At 37.6% G+C, this 17,788-nt stretch overlaps 1 protein-coding gene and 1 pseudogene across 1 annotated transcript; one reads left to right on the top strand and one right to left on the bottom strand.

Moving 5' to 3' along the window:
• The first annotated feature begins 9,148 nt into the window (after positions 1–9,148).
• On the top strand, positions 9,149–9,745 carry LOC145627703 (uncharacterized). Its single transcript, XM_081680056.1, has one exon. It carries the CDS (start codon positions 9,149–9,151, stop codon positions 9,743–9,745), a length of 597 nt encoding a protein of 198 aa, XP_081536182.1.
• Positions 9,746–12,834: 3,089 nt separating this feature from the next.
• Positions 12,835–17,196, bottom strand: LOC145627702 (uncharacterized; annotated as a pseudogene).
• Between the last annotated feature and the right edge of the window lie 592 nt (positions 17,197–17,788).

The following is a 17,788-nucleotide window of genomic DNA, read 5'->3' as shown; positions in this document are numbered from 1 at the left end:
TCTCATTTGCTGTTGTGTGCGTTGAAGCTCAACTGAGTGTCGCCCATTCAAATAGTCACGTCACTAATTTTATTGCTGCTTTCCAAAAGGGCCAAAATTCCACACATTTCCTTCTTTTTCTATTTAACACGTTTTTTTTAGCTAATTTGATAATGCATATTTGAGAGGAAAATAATTAAACAAAATTTAACAAGATTTCATGTAATTATATTTTTTCATAAATATAAATCACATTAGTCAAGTGTGTGTGAATATTGAATAGTGCTAAAAATTAAATTGTGTCCATTCAAGAATGGATGAAATTTGAAATTTTAGTTTAGGTAAGAATAAAGTTATTACAAATTTACAAGTAACAAATCTCAGAAGTTTGAAAGAGTGCAAATTTGAACTTACATGTTTGCCTTCCCTTTGGGAAAGGGAAATGAATAGGCTTCAATTCATGACACAAGGAAATTCCCAAAATAACAATCACTTCATCCCACTAAAAACTTGTGTAGTTGCATTTAGCTAGGAGATCTGAATCGTGTTACTATTGTCAAATTACTCAGATATGAAAATGACGTTCCCGCTTGATTGATGACTGGTGAGTTCAAATAGATGAACGTTCTCATCATTGAAGAAAAAAAAATTGAAGACGACGTCAACAAAATATTGCTACTCGACCGATTTCAACAAAGTGAGGCATTTACAACCGCAACGTTTGTGTTACTGCCATTACGATTGCGGGAGGGTGTTAGAGATATGAGATATCGGAAAAAATATGTGTGATATATTTTCCGTGTATATCTTATTACAAGAATAATATATTTAGGTTTATTTATGTTAAAATAATATTTAGTGAATATATTGTTAGGATATATGGTATATCTTTTAGTAGATTGTTTCATACTCCCTCCGTTTTTAAATACTTGCTCCACTTTTCTTTTCCGACCGTTTTTAAATACTTGCTCCATTTCTTTTTTTAGAAAGCTTTTACAATATTTAAGTCATTTTCTCACACTTAGTGGACCCAACATAATACTCTTTCTCCTCCTATTCTTTCACTACTTTTGCTTTTTACAATTTTTTATTTTGTCAACTACCCCACTACCTCCATATTTTATTAAGCATAGGTTTTGTATAAAAATTCAACATATTGCATTCTATTCTCCCTTCTCCCTAATTTGTCATAAAGTGATATAGAGAGAAAAGTTGTTCTCCTCCGTTTCCCAACCAAATTCACTCAAGTTTGTTGCAAATTAAAGCTTGTTTCATCTATTTTCCCGATCTATGTAAGTTTTCTTCAAACTCACTTCGGTTTTGCTGAATTTCGCATGCCTTTGTTCACGAATTTTCAAGAAACTCGATCTTAAATTGCTTAATTTGCTTCGTCCGTTGAATTTTACACCATGAAACTGCTTGATTATGCTTATACATTGAAAGAATATAATAAATGAAATTGCAAAATACTTCAATAGCATATCATACATGAAATTTTGATTTACATTATGTTCTATATGAACACAAACTTAAATGCAGTGAACACTTTGTTCATTAATTATGAATATGTTATTAAATTGTGAAGATATATTCATAGCATTTTTTTTTTGAGGGGGGAGATTAAAATTCATTAATAATAAGTCATACGACACTTACATAAGAAATCGTAATCGAACAATACAAAGACCATTGAACCAATTACAAGTTCGAAATAAAATAAACTACAATTGCACGCGCAAATTGACTTCCTGAAATACCCTTGTCTCATATAACGCTGTCCTATGCAGCCTCTTGCAAGGGGGTCTGGCAATAGGCAATAAGTTGTAGTTTCTGACGTGAACCTTCATTGACTCAGAATCCTATACTCCTCGGCCTGAATTCAAAATTGGTCTCGTACACTTTACTATTGACAAGACAATCTCCGATTCAAACACGGATTTCAGCTTGGAAGCATAACCCTTCAACCCAAACCAAAAGAAGATCAAACCAAAGCCCCATAGCCAAAAAACCCGGCTCAAATCCTGTACCAGAAGATCGGCACACCGATTTGCACTCCCCATAGCACACAAACGCACCACACAAAAAGAAAAAATAACAAACCCGAATAAACCACACACACAAAGACAGAAAAAAGAGACCCAAACACCGCACACACCACTAATAGAAAAAACAGAAGGAAACTTAAAAACGAGAACTACGAACGTGACCATAACAACCGACCCCGCAGCCCATCCGAGCACCACCACCAATACTCCGAGATTCACCAACCCAAACCACACACCGCCGGACAGTAAAGCCCGAACCGCAGAGACCCGCCCGAGAAGCCCAAACCCCACAAACCCCTGAACCGCGGCAACGACGGCTGGAAACACCAGACTGAGAACGACCCTACGCGAGGGACTCAGAGGGAGATAACTCTCCCTCCCCATTCTCCTACAAAACGTCGTGACGACGGGCAAGGCGGTGGAGCAGAGACACGGCGGGGAGGCCGGCTACAAGGCCGGTGAGGAAAAGAGGCGGCCGAAAAGGGTTAGCGGCGCAAGTTGCTAGGCCGACCGGACAAAAAACCAAAACGAAAAAAGGAAAAAAAAACACCCTAAGGAAGTAGATCGGAGGCTCGCCGACGTTGTGGCATGGGCAGTGAACCGCACGCCCGCTGGCGAGCCTTATGGCTGGTGAAATTTTTTTGAGAAAATTAGGGATTAAATTTTTTTGAGAAATTTTTTTGAGCCTCATAGCATCAAATTATATAAACAGTTTTAGTTTTAAGGAAAAATGAAAAAGAATAATCTCACCTTTAACATTTCTACTCAAAATAATCTTACCTTTGAATTTTCTGGGAATAATCCCACCTTTAACCCTAATCTTCCCAAAATAGTCCCTTTATCGATTCCTTAAGTTGGTAACCTGTTATAGGGGGTGTAATGCCTTGTGTTAATTTTTAATTGGCTTTTAAAATAACTAAAATAAAAACAAAATAAATTTAAATTTTTTAAAAAAAAAAATAGCAGCCCCCTCTCGTTCCTCTTCCCTCTCGCCAGCTGAAGTAGCCCCACACACCCACCCATTGCCTTTCATGTTCGCCGGAGCCGTCCCTACCCCTTTCCCCGCCGAACAGTCACATCCTCATCCCCTTTGCTGAATTTTCCTCCTCTTGATATTAAGTGATTGACTTCTCTAGCTCAAATCATTTGCACAAACCATCCAATCAATAATCAATAATATATACTAAAAGACACACCAGCAATGACACGTGTCATTTCCTGGTGTGTCCTTAGTATTTTTTTTAATTAATTGGAAAATTTTATTTAAGGAATTTATTTAAAAGAGATTTTTTTTTTTTTTTGTCAAGCAATAATATTTACCTTTCTTATGTTATTATGCAATTAAGTACAGATTAATAAGGAAATAAATAATCTTTTTACAAAAGATGTAATTATGGTGGAATCTAGGTTATTCTACAAAGATATTAAATTTTTATTTTGTATGCCATAAATTAATTTATAGAAAGAAAATATGGAGTAATTAAAATAACCGTGCATGGCACGGGACCTAACCTAGTCTAACATATAAAGTTGTGACTTCTAAAAGCAATCAAATTAAAGCCTTAATTTGTAAAAAAAATTAAAGCTTTATTTTAATCATCTTAATCAATTTTTATTGCCTTCTCATCTCACACAAACAATTTTGTAGACACTCTAATTTATTTTTTTGGACAGAAGTGTGAAGAAACTGAGAAGGTAGACATTAAGATAATTGAGTGAGAAATTATGGTTGAGGTTTTTTAAAACTTGATCTGCAAATTAGATGGTGGGGGTGTGGTTTACTTGGGTTTCGAAGGGATAGGGCTTCGATTAAGAGGTGCAGCCATGGGTTTTGAGTTTTCCGGGGAGGAGGTTCGCTGGTCCCGTGGGGTGGGGGTTAGATGAGAGGGGCCATGGGTGGATCTAGGGGGGTTCATTGAACCCACAATTTAAATTAGAAAAAATAGTCCCAACTTTGTCTAATTTATGTAGAATAATCCCAACTTTCGTAAATGCTGGAATAATCCGAACTTTGGGGGGTCTTCTTTTTCTTCAATCCCAAACCGGTCAACCAAAGTCAATGACCTATTATATCAGGTCACTTGACACATGTCAAGTCCTGATTGGTCTAAAAAGTTTTTTAAAAAAATTTTAAAAAAAAAAAAACAAAAACAAAAAATTAGAAAACCACCCAGCATCCCCTTCTCCCACCGAAGCATGCACCGACACCACCACCATAACCTAGCCCGCCGCCCCACTGATCCACCCTAACCTCCACAACCACAGCCCAGGCCGCCGCATCTCCCCCGCCCTTTGAATCGTCGTTTTCCCCTCTCCCCGAAACCCCACGCAACCCCCGAAATCACCAACCCCAAAAACCACCGTAACCCCAAATTGCAACCACGAAACCCCAAAACACTCCTCTCCCACCCCGAAACCCTAGCGTTTAGGGTTTTCGATGGTGGGGGAGGAGTGTTTTGGTAGTTTTCGAGAGTGGGCTGGTGGCATTGAGCGATTTTCGAGAGTAGGTTGGTGGCTTTTGGGGTTTTCGAATATAGGGGATGGTGGTTCTTGGGGTTTGAATGGTGGCCTGGGAGTTTCGAAGAGGGGGGATGGTGGTTTTGGCTTGGAAGGGCGACTTTAGGGGTGGGGGAAGGCTAGAGGCCCGGCGAGGGAGGTGGTTGGCCTAGGTGGGTTGCCGGATTGGCTGGTGGTTGGGGCTTTGGCTGGTGATTATTTTTTTTATTTTGTTTTTTTTATAAATATTTTTAGCCAATTAATTTGTGACACGTGTCACTTTAACAAAAAAAAATAATTCAACCCATTCAACCGGTTACCGGTTTTTGGGATTGAAGAAAAAGAAGACCCCCCAAAGTTCGGATTATTCCAGTATTAACGAAAGTTGGGATTATTATACATAAATTAGACAAAGTTGGGATTATTTTTTCTAATTTTTCCAAAAAAAAAAATTTAAGTTATATTTTTTTAAAAAAAAAAAGAAAAAAAAAATTAAAACAAATGTATGTGAGATAAATAAGATATGTAAGGTTGGCACATTGGTGAGGGATTGATTGTTAGAGCATCTTAGCAAGGCGCCTAGGTCTACAGTTCGATTCTTGACCCCCTCATTTTTTGTCTTTTTTTTTATTTTTTTCCGAGCTTTTCAGTTCTTCGTGAGTTTGTGAGCCCTTTTTTTTTAGATAAATTTGTGAGCCCTCTAATTCCTCTACTCCTCTAAATTCTTACAACTGTATTTGTTTGATTTTTTTAAAAAAAAAAGTGATAATTAAATTAATTACTGATTTGTTGGTTTTTTTTTCCTGAAATAATGTTGAATACTTGAATTGTTGACAAATTGAATAGTAGAAACTTAGAATTTTAAATTTTTACTTGGTCTTTTAATTGATTATTAGAAGAAATTTACGTTGTCAAATTTGTATTTATTGGGGATTTGGGATTTTTGTTTTATGTGTAATATTGATTTTTTGCAATAGAACTATAGATTTATGTAGTAAATAGTAATGTATTAGCACGCTTTTAAAGTATGAAAACTTAAAGAATGTTTTTGTAGTTTTTTTTTTAAATAAAAAAAATTGTAATACATCCATTTGTAATAAAAACTTTGAGCTTATGTATTGAATAATTAATTAATATATGATCATCGTTTTTTTTTTAAAAAAAAAAAATTCAAACCCACGGTTCGGAATTCCTGGATACGCCACTGAGAGGGGGTAGTATTCCAGGAGGTGAGGTGACATTTGGGGCTGCGGGGAAGAAAATGAGGGTTTTTCTTTTTGGGTGGTGGTTATGGTGGTGGTCGTAGAAGGCCAGGTGATGGTTATGGTGTGGGGTTGTGTTGCTGTTGAGAATAAAAATTAAAAAAAAAAAAAAATTAACTTGTTGAATAGGTTATAGGTAAATGGGACTGTTTTGGGAAGATGGGGGTTAAAGGTGGTGATTATTACCAGATTAATTAAAGGTGAGATTATTTTGAGCAGAATTGACAAAGATGGGATTATTCTTTTCCATTTTTCCTAGTTTTAATCGCCTTTCCTCTATCATTATGCAAGTTAGACATTGTCAAATAGGTTGTCCTTGTGATGAATTTTAGGCCTTTTACCCTAGTACAGGTCAACAATTTAGATTTGGAGTTAAGGTAAGAATTGCACCACTCACAACTAAGTCATAAGCACGAGAAGATGGTGAAGCTCAAACTTATGACCTCAAAATCACAAAAATGAGTTCTCCACCATCTTCATTAAGCTTGATTGGTTAGCAAACCTAAGTAACTGGCTATAAAAAGTACAACTAAAATACCTAATCCAAGACAAAGAATCCCCGATAGAGGCCAGCTTGTCAATAAACATATCAAATCTACGGCTACTCAATGACAAACATTAGAGAGCATCTCAGCTATTACTATCAATTTATCAAACAAAATTTATTATCATCCACAGCTGGATACAGTAATCAATAAAAATTGCTTATAAAAAGTTTCTTCTATTTCTATTGGTTTTTAGAGGAAAGAGGCTAGTTACAATCCTAGATGAATAACAGCAACAAAATACCACAGTTTACAGGTCCTGCACAGCTGCACAGTTAAATCACAAATCTCATGATTTGACAGCTTTTTCTTGCATGACAAGGTTTAAAACTGCTTCTAGAAGACTTCCATGTCGGCACCCCATACCCCTCATGTCGGCAATGTTGAAATTCAACATTGCATTTAATTATCTAGCTTCGTATTAATTTCTGGTAGTTGTAGTGGTTGATAATGAAGGCTATAAATAGCCATGGTTGTAGCTCGTTAACGAAAGTCTTTTACATGAAATATAATTAAACACTTTGAGTCCTCTTAGGTAGAGTATTATCTCCCTAACCCTTGGTGGTGTTACTGTATCCAAGGTTCCTCTCTCAATTGTTCCTAGTGGTGTTTCTGTATCTAGGAATAAGTAGAGTTGTATCGTCGGAGTAGCCGACCGAGGTGGTGAATTGGCTAATTCTAACTGACCCCTACTTAGTACGGTGTCAAATTGGTATCAGAGCCAGGTTGTCGTTTACCATCTCGCCCAGCCTCCATTGAAGCTGTCGAATTGTCGACGCTGCTTCAACACCCATATTTGTTGTAGCCTAAATTAAAACCACCCAATCGCCACCATAAACTGCCCTTTCGTTACTCTACCGACAACCACCATTAAAAATCTACCGTCGATTACCGTCCCAACCTCACCGTAAATTCAAAAAAAAAAAAAAAAAAAAAAAAAAAAAAAAAAAAAACACTTACCCAGCCGTGAACTCCACCGCATCACCACCATCTGTTCACTTATAATAGAAGGTTACCGAGAATCATGGCGATTGTAGGAGAATTGCTCTAATTTTACTCTTTTTCTTTGAATACTCTGTTCTCTAATTTCTCTGGTAATCTCTTTCTCTTTCATACAATTGCTTTGTTTCTCACGCTCTCTTTGACTAGTCTTATTGGGCTTTTATTAGTGTACTCCTATTTCCTATATATTTATAAACATACAAAATAAAATAAAATAATAAATAAATAAAATAATAATAATAATAATAATAATAATAATAATAATAATAAAAAGAAGAGTTAGTACGTGTGTGGCCTTGTGCCGAAACACCACTCAAGAGCCTCCCACTTGTTGGTATTATTAATTAGAAGTCTACTACTTCACTAAATATTCTAGTTAGGTTGTTGATATTCTAGTTTTCATAAAATGCTTAGTTTATTTCTTGTACGTGCAATATATATTTGGTAATTTTTTTTTTTTTTTTAAAAAAAATTACATTAAAAAAAATAAATAAAAAAAATTATTACAAAAAAAACAAGAAGAAGAAGATATTTTTAGATTTTTTTTTAGTTTAACAAAATGTCGCCGAGAGCACGTCGTGGAGGAAATAATCAGCAACAACGTCCTGTCTATGACACTATAATAGCTGACATGCAGCGAGAAATCCAAAAACTACAACAACGTCTTGCACGTTATGAAGCTGTTGCTAATCATTTCCATCAATCAGACGGAGAACCATCAGATAGCCCAGATGAAGATTTCAATCCATTTCACCAACCCGAGGGTGAATATTCAAGTGGAGAAACATCTCGTTCCCAACGAACGCGCCATCCTCGACACCAAGAAAAGGAGTTTGGAATCAAAGTTGAAATTCCAGATTTTAAAGTAGGTGTTCATCCCAATGAGTTTATCGAATGGCTCCATACAGTTGAATGTGTCTTTGATTTTAAAGAGATTCCGGACGAACGCAAGGTCAAGTTAGTCGCCATCAAATTCAAGAAACATGCATCCATTTGGTGGGAGAATCTCAGACGGCAACGTGAACGAGAAGGTCGTAGTAAGATCTGTACATGGGATAAAATGAAACGCGAACTCAAGCGTAAATTTTTACCCAGTCACTATCGCCAAGATATGTTTCTCAAGTTTCATCACTTGGAACAAGGAAACAAATCTGTGGCCGAGTATGTTGCCGAGTTTGAAGATTTATCAATGAAGTGCGACAATTCTGAACCGGAAGAGCAGACCATTGCAAGGTTCTTAACCGGTTTGGACCCAAAAATCTCCAAAGTCGTACAACTCCAACAATATTGGTCGTTCAACGACGTCACCAAGCTTGTTCTGAAGGTTGAAGGCCAGCAAGCAAAGGAGAGAACCGGATTTAAGTTTGTCTCTAAGGAGGCTTCTTACCGTGGAAATACTCCAACAAAGTTTCCACCGAAGGCCAACTCTAGCACATCAACGAAGAAGGTTGAGAATCCAGTCACAACGAGCAAACCACAAAGGCAAGGTAACAACAATCCTACCTCCAGAAGATGTTTTAAGTGTCAAGGATTTGGTCACATTGCTTCTGAATGTCCAAATTCTAGAATAATTTCTCTTGTCGAAGAGGAATTGTTAGAAGAAGAATAGGTTGAAGATATTGAGGATGACAACAATGAAGAGGTTTTGCACGCTGACGAAGGCGAATCGTTAGTTATTCATCGTATCCTCAATGCCGCCCCAGTAAAAGAAGTTGAGTGATTACGCAACAACATCTTCCACACTCGATGTACATCTCATGGTAAAATATGTGATGTCATTATCGATAGTGGTAGTTGTGAGAACGTGATTGCCGCCACCATGGTCGAGAAATTGAAACTGCCTACAAAGGATCACCCTTATCCATACAAGCTCACATGGTTGAAGAAGGGGAATGATGTCAAGGTCTCTAAAAGATGCCTTGTTGATTTCTCCATCGGGAAGAAGTATCAGGATAAGGTATGGTGTGATGTCATCCCTATGGATGCTTGTCACCTACTTTTGGGTCGCCCATGGCAGTATGATCGTCGTGCAATTCATGATGGCTTTCATAATACTTATTCCTTTGAAAAGGATGGTGTCAAAATTGTTTTAGCACCTCTAAAAAGGTATTTGTTAGCAAAGCCAAGCCAAGAGACGAGCTCTGTTGTGTTAGAATCAATGTTTACAATGGCCTTGAAAGAATCCAATATTGCTTGTGCTCTAGTCATGCTCGAGGAAAATCAAGAAGATCAAGGAATACCGGACGAGATCCAGCCTCTACTTCGCAAATTTAGTGACATTATGCCGGAAGAAATTCCTGAAGGTTTACCTCCAATGCGTGATATTCAACATTGCATCGACTTTGTTCCTGGAGCAGTCATCCCTAATAAGGCTGCCTATCGGATGAGTCCAAAAGAGCATGAAGAGCTTCAATGACAAGTCATTGATCTCATGCAAAAAGGATTGGTACGTGAAAGTGTGAGTCCATGCTCAGTTCCAGCACTTCTTGTCCCAAAGAAAGACGGATCGTGGCGCATGTGCATTGATAGTCGGGTCGTTAATCGGATCACTATCAAATATCGCTTTCCCATTCGGCGCCTTGATGATCTACTTGATCAATTGCACGATGCTGTTGTGTTCTCGAAGATTGATCTACGAAGCGGATATCATCAAATCCGAATGCGACCTGGAGATGAATGGAAGACTGCTTTCAAGACCAGGGATGGATTGTATGAGTGGATGGTCATGTCGTTCGGTCTTTCCAATGCTCCTAGCACCTTTATGCGACTGATGAATTAGGTATTTCGCCCTTTCATTGGCAAGTTCGTAGTTGTTTACTTTGATGATATTCTTGTGTACAGTCGAAATTCTGAAGAGCATATGAATCATCTACAACAAATTTTCTAAGTTCTTCGTGAACAAAAGTTGTATGCCAATCTAAAGAAATGTCACTTCCTCACCGACAAAGTGGTATTTCTTGGATATGTTGTCTCTAGCAATGGGATCGAGATGGATCCTAGCAAAGTTGAAGCCATTAACACAAGGCCAGTTCCTCAATCAATACATGATGTTCGCAACTTTCATGGTCTAGCGTCCTTCTACCGCCGATTCATCAAAAATTTCAGCACTATTGCCGCCCCGCTCACTGAAGTACTGAAGAAGGAGAAGTTTGAGTGGACCCCAACAGCTCAACAAAGCTTTGAGAAGTTGAAAATGATGATCACCCATGCACCAATTCTTGCCTTGCCAGATTTTGATAAGCTTTTCGAGGTAGATTGTGATGCTTCGAGAGTTGGTATAGGTGCAGTCCTCAGCCAGGAAGGACGACCAATTGCTTTCTTTAGTGAGAAACTCAATGAATCAAGGCGCAAGTACTCAACCTATGAGAAGGAATTCTATGCAATTGTACGAGCCTTAGATCATTGGAGTCACTATCTTTTGGCTAAAGATTTTGTGCTCTACTCAGATCACGAATCACTAAAGCATCTTCACAGCCAACAAAAACTCCAACGTCGTCATGCAAGATGGAGCGAGTTCTTATCTCCCTTCCACTTTGTCCTCAAGCACAAATCCGGGACGCAAAACAAGGTTGTTGATGCCTTAAGTAGAAGACATGCCTTGCTCTCCACTCTTCAAGTTAGAGTGATTGGTTTCGAGGTTCTCAAGGACTTGTATGAAGATGATGAAGATTTTGGGGAAATTTGGAATAATTGTTTAGGAGGCCCTTAACACCAGTTTCATCGACAAAATGGCTACTTATTCAAGGGAAATCAATTGTGCTTGCCAAGGTGTTCCCTACGCGAGATGATATTACATGAGTGTCATGCTGGTGGTCTTGCCGGTCATTTTGGTCGTGATAAGACATTGGGCATTGTTAAAGAAAATTTCTATTAGCCGCACATGGTTCGTGACATCGATCGATACATCAAGCGATGTCGAGCATGTCATATTGCCAAAGCCCAAGGTCAAAATACTGGTCTTTACACACCATTGCCGGTTCCTGAAGCTCCTTGGGAAGATGTCAGTATGGATTTTGTTGTTGGGTTGCCTCGTACCCAACGCAACAAAGATTCCATCATGGTTATTGTTGATCGATTCTCGAAGATGGCTCATTTTATTCCGTGCAATAAAACTAATGATGCCACGCAGATTGCTGATCTTTATTTTCGAGAAATCGTACGGCTACATGGAATACCAAAGACCATCACTTCTTATCGAGATGTCAAATTCATGAGCCATTTTTGGAGGACCTTATGGCGCAAGTTAGGAACACAGTTGCAGTTTAGCTCCGCCACACATCCTCAAATTGATGGTCAAACTGAAGTTGTCAATAGGACTCTTGGAAATATGCTGAGAAGTCTTGTAAGCAAGAACATCCGACAGTGGGATGTTTTGTTAGCTCAAGCTGAGTTCGCCTACAATTGTTCTCCGAGCCAAACCATTGGTGACAGCCCTTTCAAGATCGTTTATGGTAAAAATCCAACTACGCTGGTTGCTCTTGTTCCACTACCCGCTCCTGATCACTTTAGCGGTGATGCCGATGAACGAGCTAGAGTGATCAAGAAGTTACATGAGAAGGTTTGAGCTCAAATTACAAGGCAAAATCAACGCTATCAAGAACAAGCGAACAAGTTTCGTAGACAACCTAGCTTTAAGGAAGGAGATCTTGTTTGGATACACTTAAGGAAAGAAAGGTTTCCCAGAGGAACACATGGTAAGCTCAAGCCCAGAGATGACGGTCCATTCAAGGTCCTAGAACGAATCGGGGAGAATGCATACAAGATTGAGCTTCCGGGGGAATACAATGTCTCCGCCACATTTAATGTCGCTGATTTGTCCCCATATCACGAGGATGAGGAAGATCAAAGACTCGAGGTCGAGTCTTCTGCAACCGGGAGAGTTTGACAAGGTTTAAAACTACTTCTAGAAGACTTCCATGTTGGCACCCCATACCCCTCATGTCGGCAATGTTGAAATTCAACATTGCATTTAATTAGCTAGCTTCGTATTAATTTCTGGTAGTTGTAGTGGTTGCTAATGAAGGCTATAAATATCCATGGTTGTAGCTCGTTAACGGAAGTCTTTTACATGAAATATAATTAAACACTTTGAGTGTTCTTAGGTAGAGTATTATCTCCCTAACCCTTGGTGGTGTTACTGTATCCAAGGTTCCTCTCTCAATTGTTCCTAGTGGTGTTTCTGTATCTAGGAATAAGTAGAGCTGTATCGTCGGAGTAGCCGACCGACGTGGTGAATTGGCTAATTCTAACCGACCCCTACTTAGTACGGTGTCATTGCACTTCTGCCCAGACATGCATACTTTAAAAATACGGTTGAGTCTTCTGCCCAGATAAGCGTACTTTAAAGACGGTTGAGTCTTTTGCCCAGTCAAAGCCAAACATCTGAGCATGGAGATCTTGAAACAAACAACATATTGAGTAGCACACTAGCATGTATGAGAGACTATGAGACATGGATTAGAACACTGGCATGTATGATGAGACTATGGGACTCCACATTTTATATCACCCTAGGAGTTCTTCCATCAACCCTTGTTTAAAAAACAAGATTTTGAGGTGAGTGATCTCTAGATACAAAATGTTTAAAACCAGCAAAAAAGTTTGTCTTATTGTCCATCTACCTGAAACATGTAATGCTCAGCATCACTTCGTTTGAGGAAGTGGATTGAGTGGCTTGCAAGATTGGTATCTCGATCTCCCATTGCTGTCACACCAATATCATCAAGGACTCTTACTTTAATGTAGGGATCTTTTGGTGGCACCATATCCTGCCACAGAAACCCACAATTTAGTATCCACAACTTCTTCAGAGTTCATCTGAAGGAGTAATGTTCAGATTTTGCAGTAGCAAGAAAATGATGAGTAGAAGATAAGGAGAAAGAAGAATGGATGCATACCACAGTCAAATCAAGGCTATCCATGTCCCTCATATACGATTGTAAAGCTGAAGAGTGGCTCTTAAATTAACGCTTTTCTGGATCACTTAGCTTGTGCTCAATTTCTTCAAGAAGCACCCGTCCAACCTTCAAGCTTAGGTTCTGTATAATTTCGATCGGTTATGCCTGCAATTTTCAGAAACTGATAGTTGAGATAAAAAATGATTGGCGGGATAGCTAAAGATCAAGTGAGAACAGGATCATAAGCTATTACTTACACATATGCCATTAGGAAGCGCTTGTTGCGTAGATGGATAAGCATTCCAAAGTGATCAACCTTTCTAGCTGATTGGACATCCAATATTCCAATCCTTCATCTTGCATTTTCCTGCCAAAAGATCAGGCTCATCAGTACACAAAAGTTCACAAGAATAAACTAGTGTAAACAACAACAACAATCAAAGCCTTAATCCTAAAATTGGGGTCAAGAATAAATTATTATAGACTGACTAAAATACTCAAGTTTCCCATTTTGCTTCATAAATCTGAGACAAAGCTTTGCGAGTTGCAATTTCAAGCTAGGAAAATATTTGAGGATGGAGGATAAATCACTAGTAGAAAATATGTGATGGGAAGCCCCAAATGGCAAGCAGTTTTAAAAATCCGCTTGTCATTCACCCTTTTTTAAAAAAAAAAACCTGTAATATTAAATGGCAAGCGGTTTTGGCGCGAACCGCTTGCCAATATATATAATGACAAGAGATTTGGGGTTGAACCGCTTGCCATTTATAATGGCAAGCGGTTCAACCCCAAACCGCTTGCCATTTAAAAAAAAAACCCTAAACCGCGCGCCCCCCTTCTTTTATTTCTCTTATCCTCTTTCTTTACCCCAGCTCTCTCTCTCTCCTCTTTCATTTCGGCTGCTCTCTTTCTATCTCCTCCTTCTACTCCCGTTTTTCCTCTCTCTCCTCTTCCCTCTAATTCGCCCCTTTCTTCTTTCATTTTCTCTTTTTCTTTGTTCTTTCTCATCTCATCAAATTCGAACATAACTGGATAATTCAAGCAAATTCGTGGCAGCGTGTGGGTGTATAAGTTTTTTAGTTCAAATTCGACCATAAAAACTCTAGATCTAGAATTTTTTTGGTCAAATTTGACCTTTAAAACCATAATTTGAAGCCAAAATCGGAGGGTTAGATGGTCGTGGTGGGTTAGATCGATGGTTTTTATTTTTATTTTTATTTCGATTTTAGTTTTATTTTTTATTTTAATTTGATTTTTGGTGGGGGGTCGTGGTGGGTGGAGGTCGTGGTTTGGGTTTGGGTAGGAATCTGGTTTGGTGGGTGGAGGTCGTTGTTTGGGTGGGAATCTGGTTTGATGGGTGGGGTTGTGGTTTCGGTGAGGGGTTTTGTGGTGGGTGGGGGGTCGTGGTGGGTGGGTGGCTAGGGGTTGTAGTTTCGGTGAGGGGTTTTTTTTGTGGGTGGGGGTCGTGGTTTGGGTGGGGGTCGTGGTGGTTGAGTGGCTGGGGGTCGTGGTGCTCGTGGTGTGGGCTGGTGGCTGGTGGCTGTTGGTTGGTGGTTGGTGGTGTAGGGTGGTGGCTGGTGGTGTGTGGTGGTGGTGGTTGGTGGTGTTTGGTGGTGGTGGCTGGTGGTGTTAATTTTTTTTTTGTGATTGAAAATCAGAAATTGTATTTTTTTTTTTTTTTGAAGAAAAATCAGAAATTGTAATATTATAACAATTAATTAATAAAGATATTAATGTTTTTACATATGGTTTGATTATATATCAATTTAATAGAAAAAAACAAAAAAAAAATTATTTTTATTTTTAATACCCCTAATGGGCAGCGGTTTGGCGCCAAAACCGCTGCCCCTTCACTACAATTGGCAAGCGGTTCAGAACCGCTTGCCATTTTAAAGACCTATTGGCAAGCCCCCCTAAAGTCATGCGGTTCAGAACCGCTTCCCATTAGGGGGTTTGAACCGCTTGCCATCACTTATTTTCTACTAGTGAATATACATAATATGTTGCAATGGAAACAACTAGAGATCATCAAAGCTAGCATATGCATAGTACAAGCTAAAATATGGTACTTGTCATCCAGTTGAATGGATTATTGAAATTTCGGGAAGGATAAGTACAATTGAGAGTCGATGAGATGTTTCTCAAACTCAACAAAAAATCACATAGCTTCTGGGACAGCATCAGTACAGTAGTTGTTTAGTGGCGGTTCAGTTATGCAGAAACAAATGAATGGCTTGTTCAAGTGCTGAGGGGAAGAAGCATGGGCGCATGGCAAGAATGTGTCGAGGAGCAAAAAGTTTAGGGAATTGAAATCAAAACTTTAATGAAAAAAATTAAAGGGAAGCTTACATGGTAAGTTCGTAAAATTGACTGTATTGAAAAATACAAAAACCAGAGTTCCCATCATTTAAACTAATAAATAATCTTTGACTTGGTTGAATGTAAAATAATTCAAATTGAAAATAATATCAATTAGTAGCAAATAGAAAATTAAGTCAAAGATACACCCAAATAACGAATTATCAAAGTCCAACAACGGATAACACATGCAAGTAAAAAAATAACCCAATTCATAACTATTAGTAATTAACAAAACCAGCCTAAAAATAATCCAAAATTCAAAATTTCAGAATCAATTTAATAAACCCAGAAATCCCATCAACTTATGTCATGAAAAATTGCGAATTGGGTGAAAGTAGAATACCAATCCAACAACGATAATAAATTCCAAGTAATCGCAGAGCTTGCATGCAAGTTAAACGACTAATTAAATTGTTATTGTCAGCAAAAACCGAAAACACAGTTGTCAAAATCAGAATTTTATCAACCAAAATAAAAAAACCCATAGATCCGATAAACTAATTTCATGAAAATATATGATTTTGGCAAAAGTATAATACTCCAAATTCGAAATAATCTCGAATTTCAGCAAGTAGAAAAATCACAGTCGTTGAAAGCAAAAAATGAAAACACAATTGCCAAAAACAGAATTTAAGAACCAAAATAAAAAAACCAAAGATCCCATCAACTAATCTCATGAAAATACGTGATTTGGGCGCAAGTAGAATACTCCAAATTCGAAATAATTTCGATTTCCAACAAATAGAAAATTCACAAAAAAAAAAAAAACCCAAAAACGAATTATCAAAGTTCAAATTATATATCAATCAACCCCTCAATAATTACTCAAAGATATCAAGAGAATTTCGAATAATTGCAAAGCTTGCTTGCAAATTAAACGACTAATTGAACACTATTTTAAAATTGAGAATAAATACTTACCGAAAATACTTCACATTAATGCGTGAATAGCAAATTCACGAACCGCAGAATTAGATTCAGATGAAATAAAAAAAATAATTAAAAAAAAAAAAGCAAGAATGAAAGCTGTACCAAAAATGAAAACTGGACCAAGAATGAAAGCTGGAGCAAGAAAAAAGGAAGTGAGAAATTATAAGAATGAAAGCTGGAGCAAGAAAATAGGAAGTGAGAAATTATATTCAGATGAAAGAGAAAGAATAATAGCTAAAATGAACGCTAGAGCAAGAAAAAGACTAAAAGAAAGACTACTTGTTGTAAGGGCATTTTTGAAAAAAAAAAAGGGGGCGATTTCGGTACACCACTATTCCTTTTGAAGTTACTATTCACTTTCAAAGATTTGCCAAAACTCTTAATCTCTCTCAACTTCCCTCTTTTAAGGGTTGAAGATATTACAATTAATTATGGAAAAAAGATTATTACTACCGTGCATCACACGAGATTTAATCTAGTATAAAATATAAACTTGTATTTTCTCAGTGAGGTAGGTGGATAAAAAAAAAATAGTATGGGGATTGACCGTATGATTGTAATCCCTGGTTTATACACACGGGTGTACAGTGCTCATCGTACACCCGGATAAATAAAAAAAAAAGGCGGAAAGAACATCTTGTGTTTCATACAGAACATACATGTATTTGACAAAGAACATGTTTGTATTTGAAGAAAACATGCATTACCAAAGAACATAAAGATATAATAAAAAGAACGAGATAAAAACTTAATTAAAAATTTCTGAAAAATTATACATTAACGGAAAAAATTTAGAGGTGATAAAAAATCGAGTAGGGTCGGGCCATACCATAATTTCTTGTGCTCAAACCCGTGAAAAAGTAGTGGGTTTTCGGGCTTTTTCGGGCCCGTTTCGGATTTTAATTAAAAATGCATTTTTAGGCTTGCCCAAACCCACCCTATTTCGGGTCGGGTCGGGCCGGGTTGGACTGCGAGTCATGCCAATGTTGATCACCTCTTTCAAAATCTTTACCAAAGATTTCATTTCCCCAAAAAGTAGTTTTCTATCTCTCCAAAAAAATCAACTTCCCATAATAATTTAGTTTTTTTACTCTAATATTATTTTCAATTAAAAATAATTTCAGATTTCAATATCAAATTTCAAAATAACATATGTTAAAAGAACATAGTTTAAATTGGAAAGTACATATAGTTAATACCTAAATAACACACTGATCAAACCTAAAAAACATACGATTGTAGACACCTAAAAATGTCTCCCCAAAACCAAA

Source organism: Chenopodium album, chromosome 4 (genome assembly GCF_948465745.1).
Source record: "Chenopodium album chromosome 4, dcCheAlbu1.1, whole genome shotgun sequence".
In the NCBI taxonomy this organism is placed as follows: Eukaryota; Viridiplantae; Streptophyta; class Magnoliopsida; order Caryophyllales; family Amaranthaceae; genus Chenopodium; species Chenopodium album.
This window is presented reverse-complemented; position numbering and strand designations above follow the sequence as displayed.